Source organism: Capra hircus, chromosome 25, assembly GCF_001704415.2.
Source record: "Capra hircus breed San Clemente chromosome 25, ASM170441v1, whole genome shotgun sequence".
Classification (NCBI taxonomy): Eukaryota; Metazoa; Chordata; class Mammalia; order Artiodactyla; family Bovidae; genus Capra; species Capra hircus.
In genome coordinates, this window is record NC_030832.1 from 13,439,145 (window position 1) to 13,456,865 (window position 17,721).

The 17,721-nt window shown below is 44.6% G+C and overlaps 1 protein-coding gene across 2 annotated transcripts in view; it reads left to right on the forward strand.

The window, feature by feature from the left end:
* BFAR (bifunctional apoptosis regulator) overlaps positions 1–15,942 on the forward strand; it is a 29,644-nt gene extending 13,702 nt beyond the window's left edge. For both annotated transcript variants that reach the window (XM_005697516.3, XM_005697517.3), the window contains exons 3-8: positions 1,070–1,274; positions 1,953–2,122; positions 4,027–4,171; positions 11,002–11,175; positions 12,880–13,082; positions 14,663–15,942. In XM_005697516.3, coding sequence (XP_005697573.1) covers positions 1,070–1,274; positions 1,953–2,122; positions 4,027–4,171; positions 11,002–11,175; positions 12,880–13,082; positions 14,663–14,855 — 1,090 coding nt within the window. In that variant the 3' untranslated portion in view covers positions 14,856–15,942. The remainder of the gene's footprint in view (positions 1–1,069; positions 1,275–1,952; positions 2,123–4,026; positions 4,172–11,001; positions 11,176–12,879; positions 13,083–14,662) is intronic.

Here is a 17,721-nt window from a genome sequence, read left to right on the forward strand (position 1 = left end):
GCAGGTAAGACTTTCAGATGGTGGATTTTTTCCTTTATTCATAATGTTCATCCTGTTCCTGGGAGGTCTATGAGGCTAAAATCCTTTCTGTTGCCTTCTCTCTATCAACAGAGTACCAGGAAGGTTAAAACGTTAACCCAGCATTCTCTTTTTCACAGGAAGTGTATTTACAAACACGTTGCTCTGACCTGTCAGCCTTGGTTTATCTGCAGGTTAATCTTAAGCTGAAGAAGGGTTCTCTTGTGGGGCGGGTTGGGTAGGGGAGAGGTTCTCAATTTGTGTGTAATTGAAGATAAAGAGCTCTATGGCATGGCCTGATGGTTGGTCTAACTTTTACAACTGAACTTCACCTTTTTTCTTTTTTTATGGATTAATTTTTGATAATCAGATCGTTGCTGATACAGACCCCTTTGACCCCGCCTCCCCCCATCTTACAGTTCTTCCTTTTTCTCAGAGTAGTTTCAGTTATGATAATTTATACATTTATGTGCCAATAGGAAATGCAAATATTTTCTTATATCAGTTGTGTACAGCCTGTGTTTCCTCAGTTTCCTATGTCATTCAAACAATATGTTTGAATTAAATTTATTTATCTTGATACCCAGTGATATCCAGTAAACTTATTTTTAAAACAATGTATTGCTTCTCTGTAGAAATATGCTATGTTTTGTTTAGCTGCTTCCCTAACAGTAGACATGTAGAAATTTTTGATTTGTTGTTGTTACCAATAGGGCCATAACCAACCTTCTTATCCATTCTTTCTGAATCCTGGTATGCGTATTTTTAAAAATATCTATTTACTTTTGGCTACATTGGGTCTTCATTGGGACATGCGAGCTCACTAATTGTGGTGCATGGGCTTAGTGGTCCCATAGCTTATGGGATCTTAGTTCCCCATCTCAAACTTACACCCCCCACATTGGAAGGTAGATTCTTAACCACTGGACGAGCAGGGAAATCCTTGGTATATTATTAAATGTTGACATCAGTGTTATTTTGTCCTCTAAACATTTTAAGTGTATTTAGTTAAACAACTGTCTTTTTTTGTCTCTGTCTCTCTCCTTCATAGGGACGCCGTTGAAAAATTATTTCCTGATGCCATTAGAATGCGATTTGAAGACATTCAGCAGAATAACGACATAGTCCAGAGTCTTGCAGCCTTTCAAAAGTTTGGGAATGATCAGACCCCTTCAGCTCCCCACACAGGCAGAGGGAACCAGCACAGGGGAGGGGGTTTCTACTCTGGAGTGCTCACAGCTTTAACTGGGGTGGCAGTAAGTGGATGTCCCACGGTTTTCACTGAAGTCAGTTCTGTTGAAATACTCCTAAGTGATCGCACATGGTAATTCACTGTGTAAGTTGAAACCTGGGATGTTGCCCATACAAGTATCTACAGAGTCCGGTATTCAGAGCCCAGAAACTGTTAATTTTATCCCATTTCATCTTCACAGCCTATGCAATAGACACTGTCATTATTCCTGCTCTAGAGAGAAGGAAACTGGTGCAGAAAGGTGTTAGGGCTGGAACTGAGGCCATGTCTTGAGCACAGCACTTTACTAACTTCAAACCTTAGAGACTGTTTTTCTTTTTAAGTTCTATCCATGCTACGAAAATCTTATTGTTAACAAATTTTCCAATAGCAAAGGCGCATGAGTCAGTCACACTGGCCAAATTGATGGGGTCGAGGGCGCAGTGCTCCCAGGTGCCTTGTAGTGAGTCCCATTTCTGTCTCTGTTCCCCGACAACGACCCGAAAATCAGCAGAGGTGAGCCCACCGAGGGTCGTGCTCCCCAGCTCCCTGTGGCAGTGGTGTGGCCTGGCTTCAGTGTCGACAGACTTGGCATCGTTTCCTCCCAGCCCAGCGTCTTTCCCCCCCGGCCGCACACTCGCGTATTCGGAAGCTGGCATCTCTGATCTTTCTGTGCAGTAAGGTCCTTGTCGCTTTTCCCCAGGTGGTCCTGCTGGTGTACCACTGGAGCAGCAGGGAATCCGAGCGGCACCTCCTGGTCCACAAGGCTGTGGCCAGATGGACAGCGGAGGAAGTTGTGCTCTGGCTGGAGCAGCTAGGCCCTTGGGCCTCCCTCTACAGAGACAGGTTTTTATCTGAAAGAGTAAACGGAAGGTGAGGAGCAAACTCTGCTGCTGTGCCACTGACATTTTTGAAACAGTGCTTTTGAGATGCTGTCCGCATACCCTGAAACTCACCCATCTGAAGTGTATAATCCATGGTTCTTAATATATTTGCAGATATGTGCAGCCATGGCCACAGTCTGGCTTTAGAACATTCTCAGCACCCCCCAAAAGAAAGCTCCTGCTAAAGGCAGTCAGTCCTCATTTTCCCCTCTCTCAGCCCCCGGCAAGCACCATTCTACTTTCTGTCTCCTGGATTTGCCTGTTCAGAGTATTTCCGTTCTTCCTTCATTCGTTCTTCAGTTGATGGACATTTGGATTGATTCCATTTGGGGGCTGTTAGGAACACTGCTGCTGTGATCGCTTGTGTAAAGGTTTTTGTGTGGACTTGTACTTTCAATACTCAGTACTCTTGGAGCGGAATTGCTGGGTCATAAGGTAACTCTGTGTTTACCTTTTAGCAAACCATTAAACTTTTCTAAAGCAGCCATACCATTTTATGTCATTGGTTGACATTTTAATTGTTTGTTGCTTCCCAATTATAAGGGTAACGTGTTTGTTTATTTCAAAATAATAATGTGGAACTATAGGACATTAGAAATGAACTACTTTCATCATCCTGCCCTTGAGAAAAAAACCACTTGCTGGACAGGTGTCCAGATTTTTTTCAGTGTTTATACAGTTCTACACATAGAACTGTGGGTTATTTATTTAAATGAAAATATGATTGTTCTAAGCAGACCTGTGTTTATATGTATATTTATACATATGTATATGTGTATGTGTTTATATGTATATGCTAGAGTCTATTAATCAACCTCTATGAACACACATTTATGGTGTTTCCTTTTTTTTCTGCTCCAGACAGTACCAAACTGCATTGGTGCAAATGGAGGAACCCATTAGTTTGAGGAACTCACTCATTGCTGAGTGATGGGGCAGGCTGCTTCTGCCCATCAGCAAAGCTCCCTGCTCCTTCCTGAGCCCTGTCCATTTTTACTGGGTCCCTGCCTTCCTTGGGATCACATAGGAATGTACTTAGACCACCAGGCCACTGGTCTCTAACCCATTTGAATCAGACACGTGGTCCTCACTGCTAGGCTGTCTACCTGGGATCCCCAGATAACCTGCCTGGTGCCCCACCTCCCACCCTGCTCCGTTTTTCCCCTTGAACTGAACTTTCAACACTTGACTCTCTATTGAGAAAGCAAAATGCTCCCACTCTGCTTTTTGTAAAGAGTAGCACCACCTCCCACCTCACCCTGCTCCCTCCTGGAATTCTCTGCCTTGTTAATACAATGTACTTTGCGTAACTATCTTCCTTCCAGAGGAGAGCTTCCTAAACTGGCATTGCTGAGTAAAGGAGAATAAACCTTTATGGGGTACTTTAATGAGGAGTCACTAGCGGTAAATTCACATTTTCTGATGAAAGGGAACAGATAATGTATCTGCTGTCATCTTTACCCCCAAACAGCTACTCTTATTATCATGATATTTCATTGGATTTCCTTCTAGTTTTTTTTTTTTTTCTGCACACACACACACATATATACTTTGAAAAATAGTAAGGTCAGAGTGCGTAGCTGAAAGATCAAGGGTAGGAGCAAAGTGGTCCTCCTGAGTGTGCCTTGGGTGAGTCATTTTATTTGTCTAAGCCAGTTTTCTCACCCACACAAAGGACATGATACCACCTACCTTGCAGAATTGGTAGATGGGTCAGTGATAATATAGCAAAGCGTCTTCAGAGAGTCCCTAGCAAATAGTAAGCTTTCACTTGTTTGCTGTTGGCCATATTACTTCATATATTAGGTGCCTTACCTCAAGCCCAAAGTGTGTATTTGTGTTGATAAGGTAGAGTTCTGACTGAAAAGCTTGCTTCCACCCCTATCCCCCCAGGTTGCTTTTAACTCTGACAGAGGAAGAATTTTCTAAGGCTCCGTATACCATAGAAAGCAGCAGCCACCGAAGAGCTATCCTCATGGAGCTGGAGCGAGTGAAAGCCCTGGGCGTGAAGCCCCCCCAGAACCTCTGGGAATATAAGGTGAACACTTTCTTAAATGGAAAAAGAAAAGTACTGAGAACAAGATAACAGTTATCTGTCTGCCCACTGCTCGCAGACATGGCAGACACAGCTGAAGCCCCTGTCAAGCTGTGGATCCTTCCTGGGCCTGCTCTCCTGCTTGTGTTACGGTGTGTCTCCACAGCACTAACATTCTAGATTTTGAACCTTAACCTAAGAGGCATGAAGTGAGCTATGCTTCTGCAAGTAGCTTTTCTCTCTGGCGCCCATTTATCAGCATGACCATCTGTCCTCTCTCCCATTGATGGCCACTCTTTCTTAATCAGTGCTATACACAGGAATGGGATTACTGGGTCACAAGTAATGCACGTCATCAACTTTACTCGATTCTGATAAATTGTTCTTCGCTGGGTACCTCGTTCTCTTTTACAGGGAGAATCTAGGGAGTACCGTACTATAAGGGGAACACTCTATTTTTTAATAGTCATAGAATATCTGAAATACACAGACCTGTACCCTAAACAAGACATCATGGAGAAAACTAAATACAGATAACCAATTAAGTTGATTGGGGGTGGGGGTAATGCTCACTGATAATTCTAGTACAAACTGAGACAGCAAACTGCCTGTGTTGTTCTCAACTCTGACATTGTCAAGGATGAGAACATTTCATAATAACACAAGCAAAGAGGCACTCATGTTTGTGGATCCTAAATTGGCGCCCTCTCTTTGGAGAGCAGTTTGTCACTAACTATTCAAATTTAAGCGGTACTTACTCTTTGATCTTCATCTCACTTCTTTGCATTGAGCACACAGGCAGCATAGTGGTCTGATCAAGAAAGGACCCGGGAGCCTGACTCCTGGGCTCCTTGCCATTGGTTCTTGAGGGGTGAAATGAGGTATGTGTTGCAGTGACTTGTGGCTCCTGCAGGACACACTGGGAATGCCAGCACGACCCTGGGCCTCCTGGTCCCTTTTCCTTCTCAGCCAGTGACCTCAGAGAATCAATGAGAGCTATACATTTGAGTCACAGAAACCATTGAACAAGATGTTGATGCCAGTATCACTGGCAGTCGCTCATGGAAAACAACCTCAGTGCCCATTGTTAGGAGCAAGTTGAGTAAATACAGCTCAGCCCCACTTGTAGCCATTACAAAGGCGGAGGTGACCTGGGGTGCGCTAACCAGAAAGGAGGCCCAAGTGGTATTGTTAACTGAAAACAAAAAGCACGTTAGAAAACCTACGTGTTTGTGTGGATCATAGATCTCTGGAAGGATACAAGGACCGCGAACAATGTTCTCACCTAGGGATTGCGACATGGACGAAAGGCTGAACTGTATTTGTCATTCAGTTCAATTCTGTGCCATTTGAAAAAGAAGATTGTGTTTATTATGTGCATGTATTACTTTATTTTTTTTTCCAAACTTTAAACTTTGTATTTTGTATTGGGGAATAGCCCATGAACAATGTTGCAGTGGTCTCAGGTGAACAGCAAAGGGACTCAGCCAGGCACAACACATGTATCCATCCTCCCCCCAACCCCCCTGCCATCTAGGCTGGCACATAGCATTGAGCAGACTTCCGTGTGCCATACAGTAGGTCCTTGGTGGTTACCCATTTTGAATATAGCAGTGTGTGCCTGTATTACTTTAAAACTGAAAAACACTAGTTTCAGATTTTTTGAAGAATGGGGATAGGGGTCCTAAGATAAAAGATTTATTGTTTTACTTTTTTTTTTTTTACTGTTTCACTGTTGTTCGTTTGTCAATTTTTTTTTTTTTAATCTCTACTTCTCTTTTGTCATAAATTATTAGTTTTGTTAAAACTGTCAAACTCTGGACTTTTTATAGCCGATATTAGTCCTGTGGTGGATTTTAATATCTGACAGAACCTTTCTGGGTCCTGTGACCCTCTATTTAGAGTCTATCAAAGTAGACTTAATATTAACTGGAGTGAATGGGATTGGGATTCTGGTCCTGGTATAAAAGGCAATCAGAATCTTGTTCCTTAAGATCTCCGCAAGGGTGGTCATTTGATGTTGCGCGTATAGGCTTCCCAGTGGTGCTAGAAGAGCCTGCCTGCCAAAGTATGAGCTGTAGGAGACACAGGTTCCATCCTGGGTGGGGAATATCCCCTGGAGGAGGGCATGGCAACCCACTCCAGTGTTCTTTCCTGGAGAATCCCATGGACAGACGAGCCTGGCGGGCTACAGTCCATGGGGTCTCAAAGAGTCAGACACGACTGAGGTGACTTAGCCCGCACCACAGGCTGTGTGACAAACACGACTGAGGTGACTTAGCCCGTGTCACAGGCTGTGTGACAGACACGGCTGAGGTGACTTAGCCCGCACCACAGGCTGTGTGACAGGACCCCCCTGACCCTGGAGTCCCAGTGCAGCTGCTCCTGAGCGCCACTGGTCTGGGCTGACTTGAGAGAGATGGCTTGCTCCCCTCTGCAGCCCTGCCATCATGATCCCCTTGCCGGGACTTTGGTTCATCCTTCTCATCTGACAGAGAGGAGCCCAGAGTTGGGATATTTTGGCCCAGCTGACCCCAGACCTACAAACATTAACCCAGCCCTTCTCTTGTCCTTACCACAATGTGGCTGCACACAGCCAGGCTCCGTTTCTGGGACCTGTGTTCTTTTAGAGACTGCACACTCAAAGAGCAGTTTTGCCCCAAGGCCGTTGGTTCTGGAGGGGTGAAAAGCATTACGTATTGCAATGACTTGTGGCTCCAGAGATCACAGTACATAAACAAATACACAGTATTTCTGTGGTATTAACATTTTCTGGGGCAGGGGCACGTTTATGAGAAAGTCTTTAAAAGAATCCTTAAGAGGTAATAATGTAAAAAAGATTGGGAAAAGCTGCTTTAAAGTGAAGAACTATTTCCACATTTCTCTGTCTCACCTAAGTTACAATATAAAGATATATTTTTCAGAAGTTAGACTTTTTTTTGAACCTTTACTATGGAAAATTTCGAATACACACAAAGGCAAGATAATAGTACAAAACTACCATCCGCCCATGAGACAGTCAACTCTTGGCTATGTTTATTTCACAGTTATACCTATTCCTACTACTCCTGATTATCTTGAAAATCTGAGGTAGTTCTATTTCAGAAGTAAATATTTCACTGAATCTCTAAAAATTAAGGACTTTTTAAAAAAACAAAACTAAAATATCACAGTGTACACCCCAGAATGAATAATTCTCTGATGTTACAATCTATTGGTATACACATAATGCACTTTTTTTTTTTTTCCCCCAGTTGACTTGTTCCAGCCAGGGTCCAAATAGAGTCCACATTTGGTTGTCATATCTTTTTTTGTTTTAATTGAGGAAAAGTGATTTACAATATTAGTTTCAGGTGTACAGCATAGTGATTCAGTATTTTTGGAGATTATACCCCACTTAAAGTTATTAAAATATCAGCTATATTGCCTGTTCTATACAATATGTTCTTGGGCCGACTTATTTTATATGGAGTACTTTGTACCTCTTAAACTCCTACCCCTATCTTGCCCCTCCCCACTTCTTTGTCCCCTTTGGTAACCACTTGTTTCTCTAAACCTGTGCATTGGTTTCTGTTTTCTTATAGTCATTTGTTTGTTTTATTTTTTAGATTCCACATATAAGTCAAAATATATGTATTTGTTTCCTACATCTGACTTAATTTCACTAAGCATAATGCTCCCAGGTCCATCCAAGTTGTTGCAAATGGCAAAATTTCATTCCTACGGAAGAGCAGTATTCCATTCCATATATATTCTATCATTATCATCCTCTTTACCCATTCATCTGTTGATGGATACTTAGGCTGTTTCTGTAGGTTAGCAAGCATAAATAATGCTATTATGAGCATTGGCTGTCTGCTTCTTTCTGAATTAATGTTTTTTTTCCTTCAGATATATTCCAGGGAGTGCAATTGCTAGATCGTATGGAAGGACTATTTTTAGATTTTTGAGGAACCTCCATACTGTTTTCCACAGTGGCTGCAGCAATATAAATTCCCACCAACAATGTACAAGGGTCCCCTTGTCTCCACACCCTCTCCAACATTTGTTATCTGTGGTCTTTTTGATGATGGTTTTTCTGACAGGTTGATGTGATATCTCATTGTGATTTTGATTTCCACTTCTCTGATAATTAGCGATGTTGATGTGGCTTTTCACGTGCATGTTGGCCATCTCTGTCTCCTTTGGAAAAATGTCTATTCGGGTCTTCTGGCTTTTTTTTTTTAATTGGAGGATAATTGCTTCACAATGCTGGGTTAGTTTCCGCCATACATCAACATGAATCAGCCATAGGTATACAAATGTCCCCTCCCTCTTGAACCTCCCTCCCATCTCCAACCCCATCCCTCCCCTGTAGGTTGTCACAGAGGCCCCGGGTTGAGCTCCCTGCATCACACAGCTGGTTCCCACTGGCTGTCTTATTTTACACATGGTAATGTGTATGTTTTGATGTTACTCTTCCAATTTGTCCCTCTCTCTCCTTCCCCCACTGTGTCCACAAGTCTCTTCTCTGTGTCTGCATCCCCGTTGCTGCCCTGCAGATAGGCTCATCAGTACCATCTTTCTAGATTCAATATATATGTGTTAATGAATGGTACTTGTTTTTCTCTTTCTGCCTTACTTCACTCTGTGTAATAGGCTCTGGGTATCTGTATTTTTTTGAATTACTATTGCATGATGGCTGAGTAATATTGTACATACGTACCACAGCCTTTATCCATTCATCCGGCAATAGACGTTTAGGTCACTGCCGTGTTCTGGCTATTGTCAATAGTGCTGTAGTGAACACTGGGGTGCGTCTCTTTCAGTTACGGTTTCCTCAGGGTGTATGCCCAGTAGTGGCATTGCTGGGTCATATAGCAGTTCTGTTCCTAGTTTTGTAAGGACTCTTCATACTCTCTTCCACAGTGGCTGTATCAGCTTACATTCCCACCAAAGTGCAAGAGGGTTTCCTTTTCCCCACACCCTCTCCACTCTTTACTGTTTGTAGATTTTTTGATGATGGCCATTCTGACGTGTGAGGTGATAGTTTTAATTTGCTTTTCTCTAATAATGAGCATTGTTGAGCATCTTTTCATGTGTATATCAGCCATCTGTATGTCTTCTTTGGAGAAATGTCTGTTTAGATCTTCTTCTGACTTTTTGATTGGGTTTGGTTTTCTGGTATTGAACTGCATATTGGGTTGTTTGTTGGTTATGTCAAAGATGCGAGAGACATGGGTTCGATCCCTGGGTGGGAAGATCCCCTGGAGAAGGAAATGGCCAACCCACTCCAGTATTCTTGCCTGGAAAGTTCCATGGACACAGGAGCCTGGCGGGTTACAGTCCATGGGGTTGCAAAGAGTCAGACATGACTGAGCACACGCGCACGCGCGCACACACACACACACATACACACACATCTCTTATGTCTTTTTCGGTCTATAGATTCTGCCTCCCTCTTTTCATTACCCTGCACTTAATTGTTGTAGAAACCAGATCATTTTCTCCTGTGGTTTCTGACATCTTGAACTTTGGCACTTGTCTCTGTGGTGTTGTCCCCTGCATATCTTATAATCTAGTAGACTAGAGGCTAACTTTGGTTTAGATTTGGTGGGATGGCAAGGCTGCTTCATAGGTGTGGTATTTTTTCCATCAGGAGGCTCATAACGTCCCACGATCATTGATTGTTTAAATCTCTGAGTTCATTAAGGGTTGCCAAATGGTGGTATCATAACTCTCTCGTTTCTTTTTCACTTGTTGGCTGAAACACATCTTTAAATGGGAGGTTTCTTCTAATACCATTTTGATTATTCTAAGTACTGTTTATAGGGTTCCCCAGGTGGATCAGTGGTAAAGAATCCATCTGCAATGCAGAAGATAGAGGTTCAATCCCTGGGTTGGAAAAATTCCCTTGGAGAAGGAAATAGCAACCCACTCTAGTATTCTTGTCTGGGAAATCCCAGGGACAACTGAGCTTGGCAGGCTACACTCCATGGAATTCCAAAAAAGTAGGACAAGACTGAGCGACTGAGCATGCGTGCGTGTGCACGCGCAAACACACACACACACACAAAAATATGTATTGACATCTCTTGTGAGCCAGGTGATCTTTTAGAAGAAGATCTCAGCTATGAACCAGTCAGGCCCGGCTTTCAACAGTGCTGACTTTTTTCGCCTAATGTTTTAACGTGAGCATTATCCAAAGCTCCTCCTTTGCATTCCTCAATGGCTGTATGAATTCTGGGCTAATTATCTACTGTAAATTCAGGACAGAAGTCACAGGTTTCACTTTTTCTCTGTTATATACAGTGCAACACAAAATATTTTGTGCATGAGACCTGTAGTTCAGGTTATTTTTATTAAGTGGTGCCCACTATTTGGGGCTTCCCAGGTGGCTCAGCGGTAAAGAATCCACCTGCCAATGCAGAAGACACAGGTTCGATCCCTAGATCAGAAAGGTACCCTGGAGGAGGAAGTGGCAACCCACTCTAGTATTCTTGCTGAGATAGTCCCATGAACGGAGAAACCTGACGGACTACTGTCCATGGGGTTGCAAAGAATCAGACCGGACTGAGCACACCCACCCACTCACTCATTTACTTTCCTGAAAGGTTGTGTTCTTCTAACTGTGCCTAGGACCTTGCTTCTCATCCTCCTGCCTCTCCCAGCCGTGGAGAGAGGCTGGATCTTTATATAATGTAGCCCATCAGATGAATTCCTTGGCCTCCTCTTCTCATTCATTCATTCATTCATTGTTAGCACAAACCACATGGCAGCGGGCGTGAGACTGCAGAAGGAGCGTGAGTTGGGAGAATGCAGCCATGGTTGTAATGAGTACTTGTGCTCTGCAGGCCGTGAACCCTGGGAGGTCCCTGTTCCTGCTGTATGCCCTCAAGAGCTCCCCGCGCCTTGGTCTGCTGTACCTCTACCTGTTTGACTACACCGACACCTTCCTGCCGTTCATTCACACCATCTGTCCTCTTCAAGAAGACGGCTCCAGGGAGGACATCATATCCAAGCTCCTGGTGGGTCTGCAGAGGGCCTTGAGGGATGTCACGCCACCATTGTCCATCATGGAATAGATTTGGATACGTGGCTGTAGCCTAGCAGGGAGGAGCAGATAGCACAAGTCTTCACTGGAATCTTGCAAGGAGAGCCCTCACAAAGAAAATAGAGCAGGAACTTCTCCACTCCTAGAAGCCTGTTTTGTTTCCTGCATTGCATAGCCAGAGGGGTTACCCTTTAGACTTGAGATATTTAGAGGGGAAAAAAAAAAACAGTATTGCTTCTGTTATAAAATAAGGTAGCATATTTCCAGATTGCCTGAGCGTTAGATTTATGGGCCCTCCAGCTTAGTAATGGATCTTGGTAATCTCTTAATGGGATCTTCTAAATTGGTTTAGTATATGTCCTGTGGGCCTCAGAATGGGAAGCCACCATCCTGCTCGCAGATGGCAGTCATCCTGTTAGCTGACCACCAGGCCTTTGGCAGGGCTGGTTACCCACCACGGCTCTCTTGTATTCCTCCTGCATAGTTGATCGCATTGACTCAGATTGATTCTCTGTGTCACTGGAGGGTAATGCCCTTTACATTGGTACTTTTGGGGGCAGTCCTTCTGATCTGTTTATATCAAAAGTCACAAGGGTATAGGAATCATTGTGTATGATATTGAAACAGAATTCCCAAATCTCCAAGACCTTTTTTTAAACTCTTGGATCAAGTGCCTGCCTAAGTGACTTTAGCCTTGATGTTGCTTTAAGCCTGCTCGTTAGCCCCTTTGCACAGTGTTTCTCCATTTACCCATTTTTCAGCTGTTCTCTGCCCTTGCTAGACTGGGAGCACAGAGAACCCCTGACCTTGCCATTGTAACGAGCCCTGTCTATATCACTGTCTGCTCATCAGGCCGGCTTTTTTCTTGGGATGCTCAGTGTCTGCTCCATTGTACACAGTCTTGCTCAGCTTTCATTGGCCTCTGGATGCCTGAAAGAAAGTGAAAAGTGTTAGTTGCTCAGTTGTGTCCGACTGTTTGCGACCCCATGGACTGTAGCCCGCCAGGCTCCTATGTCCATGGGATTCTCTAGGCAAGAATACTGGAGTGGGTTGCCATTCCCTTCTCCAAGCAATCTTCCTGACCCAGGGATCAAACCCAGGTCTCCCACATTCCAGGCAGATTCTTTACCAGTCTGAGCCACCAAGAAAGCCCCAAATGCCTATGAGTTGTTTAAAAACTCTTGTTATAAATTACCTGCTAAGTTTGTCATTAAAGTTTTTCATTTTCCCAAAATTACTTTTTAAAGGTACACATTTAATTTTCCCGTGACCTGTGATCATTCCACCACAGGTGAGAGGTTGAATTTGGGAAATTGTTTGAGCTGCTCTTGCGGTGCTGAAGACATTTTAAAACTGGTTAATTTTTATCCATTTCAACCTTCTGATTAATATCTCATGCTTAGAATTTTTTTTTTTTCCTTCTGAGCTTCCACAATCATATAACAATGTAAAAGGTTCAGTCTCTTTGTTAACATTTATTTAGTGTAAGATGAGTTATTACAAGGTGAGTTGATGGATGGAGATCTCACTTGAGATTGTTGGATGTGTATGTCTATGTGTGTGTGTGTGTTAATAAATGTAAAACTCTCTGGGCTGACCACAATATCTTGTGTAAAAGTCAGTCCTCGTAATTTTTTGCGTCTGTTTTTATGTATTTACTCGTGTTCTCCTCCTAAAGGATCTTAGAGAGCCCACATGGAAGCAGTGGCGAGAATTCCTCATCAAGTACTCCTTCCTTCCGTACCAGCTGATTGCTGAGTTTGCTTGGGACTGGCTGGAGGTCCATTACTGGACATCAAGGTTTCTCATCGTCAACGCCATGCTCCTCTCGGTTCTGGAATTATTCTCCTTCTGGAGGATCTGGTCCAGAAGTGAACTGAAGTAAGTGTGTTTTTATGTTGGAGATGGTTGGAGCAACAGAGACTGGGGAAGAAATACCAAGTGGAAAAGTCCTCTGGAGTGCTTTTCAGACTCTAGTAGACACCCAGCAATCTGGTTTAGAAACACTGCTTAGGCAGCGAACAGGAAAACGACTTCAGTTCAGCATGGGGAGGCTCTCGTGGTGCTCATTGTTAAAGTGTGCCTCTGGGTGCCTTTTCCCCATGTAATACACCAGATAATTCCTGGAGGGTGGGGTATACATGAAGGAGTTTAATCACTGAGGAATAAACAAGCGAGGAGAGGGTGCTCTATGGAAAGTAGTGTGGTAGAACATAAAGAGATCTGAGGAGGAATTCTGTAGGCATGAGTTCTTACCCTGCTCTGCCACAACTGGGACAGTAATCATTTCTCTGGATTAATGTGTAAAATGAGAAAGTTGGACTAGACAGTCGCTGAGTCAGGACTCTTGGTTGCAAGTGACAGAAACCAACCTGGGTTGGCTTTCGTACCAAGGGCCGTGCCCAGTGATGGCCTCCTGCGTGGCTGGACCCAGAGACCCGATCACTGTCCTTAGGGCCAAGTGTCTTTCTCCCTCTGTTCACCTCAACAGCTCCTGTGTTTGGGGGCCCTCAACCCCTCCAGGTAGAGACGACAGCTTAGGAACCCTAAAGGAAAGAGACGCTTCTCTCCCTATAGCACTTGCGAAAGCCCCAGGCTCACGCGCCTTTGCTCGGATGGACCCAGGCTTCTTGGCCTCGCCCATCAGGTGAATAGTGAGAACCTGACAGGCACCTCCGTTATTTATTCAATTCAGTGGCTCCGCTTATTCATGCCCAGTTGATTGAACCTGTCCTCTGCCCCTGCTTCTCTGCTGGACACCGCAGATCTGTTGGTCAAGAGGATAGCTTATATTCTGAAAGCTACAGCCTAGCAGAGAAAATATTACATTAATATTAAATTAAAGGGGCTTCCCTGGTGGCCCAGTGGTAAAGAGTCTGCCCGCCAGTGCAGGAGACACTGGTTCAATCCCTGATCCAGGAAGATCCCACATGCCCAGGAGCAACTAAGCCCGTGGGCCACAACTATTGAGCCTGTGATCTAGACCCCAGGAACCGCAACTACTGAAGCCCTTGCGCCCTAAAGCCCATGCTCTGCAACACGAGAGGCCACTGCAGTTAGAAGCCTGTGCACTGCAAACAGAGGAGCCTGTGCTCGCCACAGCTAGAGAGAAGCCCGCGCAGCAACGAAGACCCAGCACCGCCAGAAATAAACAGACAAGTTAGAATATGTCTGTATTGTATTAAACACAAGTCTGACTCGGCACAGAAGCGGGTGGAGTTGGGGCGGTGCTGGGAAGGCCTCGCCTGAGGGGACCTGGTGACATTTCCCTGAGGAAGCCCCCTCCAGGCTCCGTCCCAGGAGTTGAAGGTGACATGGTCAGGAAAGGTGTGTCTCAGGCACAGGGGACAGGAAACAGGGTCTCCTGCAGCTCCAGCGGCCAGACTCTGCGGCGGGGAAAGGCCCAGGCAGGGTCTGAGCACCTTGGTCTCACCTCTCACATGCCTCTCTTCCTTTTGCAGGACCGTGCCTCAGAGGATGTGGAGCCATTTCTGGAAAGTGTCGACACAGGGGCTTTTTGTGGCCATGTTCTGGCCCCTCATCCCTCAGTTTGTTTGCAACTGTCTGTTTTACTGGGCCCTGTATTTTAACCCAATTATTAACATTGATCTCGTTGTCAAGGAGGTCCGACGGCTGGAAACCCAGGTCTTGTGATTGACACTGCTGAGGTTCCGAGGGACCCTTGCAGCCTCCCTGCCCGCCGAGCTCTGGGGAGAGGGGGAAGCGGACTCCCTATTTTCCGCCCCTAGTAAACAAGGTGTTGCTTTGTCTGTCAGAGGCCACGGCCAGGTCTCCTCCCTCGGCCCGTGGCAGCAGGGACTGGCGCCCCAGAGCTTGGCCGACACGGCAGCCGCACCTCCTACCCAGCCGCCTTCCTCGCCGGGACTTGGGAGGCTCAGCCCGCGATGGCTGGCAGGGACTCAGGGTCCTCGGAGGACACACAGTGGGTCGCAATCCCCGCTTGCTCTAACCTCAGTGACTGACAAGAGGCTCCCAGGGCGGGTCGGAGCCCAGGGCCAGGCCTGTCCTCTCAGTCAAGTGTAGGAAAACAGGAGAAGATGTTGTCATAGGCAGAGGCAGTTGCACATAAAAAATAAGGAGGAAAAACCACAATCCCGTTGATGATTCTGTCTTGTGTAAGAGTTGCTAGAAGGTTCAGAGTTAAACCTCTGAAAGCAGTCAGTTTGAGGTTAGAATGATGGTGGTTAGACTCGCCACCACTGTTTTCTGCTTGGAATCATTGAAAGTTTGGATCTTTCTGTTGGAGTTGTTGAGTGGGACGTCAGGCAGTTTAATCAGGCTGAGCTGCTTCCGTGCTATGTAAAATTGTTGTTGCGGGGTTTGGTTTGTTTTTGAGAATGTAATCTATAAAATCCAAGCCAGTCCGTTTGTTTAAGGAAATACCTTGTACATTGACCTCACACTGTATAATCTTTATTGTCCTGCTCTGATATATAAAACAATGTGTAATTACACCAAGTGCTGTAATTGTAAATATGAGATGAACTATGGCCTGTGCTTTCCTGCCAGTGTGACAACAGCAGGTGTGAAAGGCTATCAATCTGAAGATCAGCCCCATATTTATACAGAAATGAGCTTGCATCCAAAGTGTTTTTTTGCGAGTCTATGAACCATTCATTAACCCTTTGTATCTTTGAAGATTTCCCTCAAACTCTGCATCTGAAAATTTGAAGAAATGACTTGAAATAAAAATAAAGTTTATATATATATACAGATAAAACTTCTACATAGAGAAAAATTGACTGTTTAGGAAACATGAAGAAAGTCTATGTTGCCCAGTACAACCTACTGGTCACGCTTACCACACCCGCCTCCACCCCACAGCCGAGGAGCCACTGAGGATATCTTAAGTGAAAGGGGAGAGAATGTTTTCCTTACCCTTGTGTTTTCTCATCAGGCCCTGGGCCTGCCTGACTTGATAAGCCAGAGACACTGCCAGCCCAGTGGATCCAGGGACATTGCAGTGTCTATATCTCCCTGGCCTGGTGCCTCACAAGATTACTCTTTTTTTAAATTTTTTATGATATTTATCTGTCCGGCTGCCTCAGGTCTTAGTTGCAGTTTGTGGACGCTCTAGTTGTGTGACGTGTGGGTTCAGTAGTTGTGGTGTGCAGGCTTAGTTGCTTCATGGCTTATGGGATCTTAATTCCCCAATCAGGGATCAGACCCACGTTGCCTGCATTGCAAGGCGGGCTCTTAACCACGGGACCACCAGGGAAGTCCCTCTTATTTGTAGATGAAGAAAGGGAGGCTGGGTAGCACTACTGGAGCTGGGGCCCAGGGCAGACTCCCTATCCAGTGCTTCTCACCTGTGCCTCTTGGCCTTCCCACACTGTCCTCACCTGCTCCCCAAATCATGCTTCAGAGATGAGTAATACACGTGCTGGGGAGGAGTACAAGGCAGACAGCCAAGCGCAAACAGGAAAGGCGGGGTGCTCCCTGTTTATCACCTGCAGGAGGAATAGGCATGGCAGAGCGAGGGCCACCCTCTCAGAGCAGGCTCAGGTGTCTCAAAATGAGGTGTCTATTTAAAATACTCAGACCCTTTAATGTAAGAGTTCCATTTCTGCAAATCTCAAGGAATAATAAAAAGGTGGGAGAGGGTAAAGATTCACAAGCATCCTCGTTAACATTAGTAATTGATAAGAATAGGAAATACTGCCCATGTCAGAAAGCTAGCAGTCTATAAAATAGTATCTAATAATACATGGAAATGAAGTTTTCACAGCTTTTTTTAAAGACACAAAAATGGAAAAAGCTTATAAAAGTCATACAGTACGGAGTCTCAATTACATTTTTTTTTACATTTTTTTTTTTTCAATCAAGTGAGGTTTTTAAATATTTATTGATTTGGCCACACCATGAAACACAGCGGATCTTAATTCCCTGATCAGGCATTGACGCTACGGCCCCTGCAGTGAGAGCACACAGAGCCCTAAACCATTGGACCACCAGGGAATTGCCTCAATTACAGTTTAAAACATTGCTGACAAGACTGATAGGCAGCACACCAAAATGCTAAGTGTGGTTATATTGGACTGTGAGAATTGGAGTGGGCTTTTTTCTTTCTATATTTCTCTTATTTTCTTTTTTTGCTGTTTAGGTACTATTACACTTTTGTAATCAGGAAATAAATTTTAACTGTTAAAAGTGGAGTGGGATATGGAAAGAAGACTTAAGCTAAAAACTACTAGACTTGAACTTCACAAGTTTGGGCAGTGTGTGGCAGGCTGCTTCATTGCCCAGAATCTACACACACAGTATGTGTTTGCTCTGTTTTGACTACCTGCCATCAGGAACAGGTTAGAAGATAAGGCCTAGCCCTTTTTCACAAAGGCTGAATGTCAAAAATGGTATCAAAGCCAATACAGTCAGAAGCACAGTTGTGGTTTTATTAAACAGGCATGGGACTTTTGACATTAATCAAACTGGAAACCAAACTGGCTCTAGCCCAAGTTCTGGGACAGGAGAGAAAGCAAACACAAGGGTTGCCGCTTCG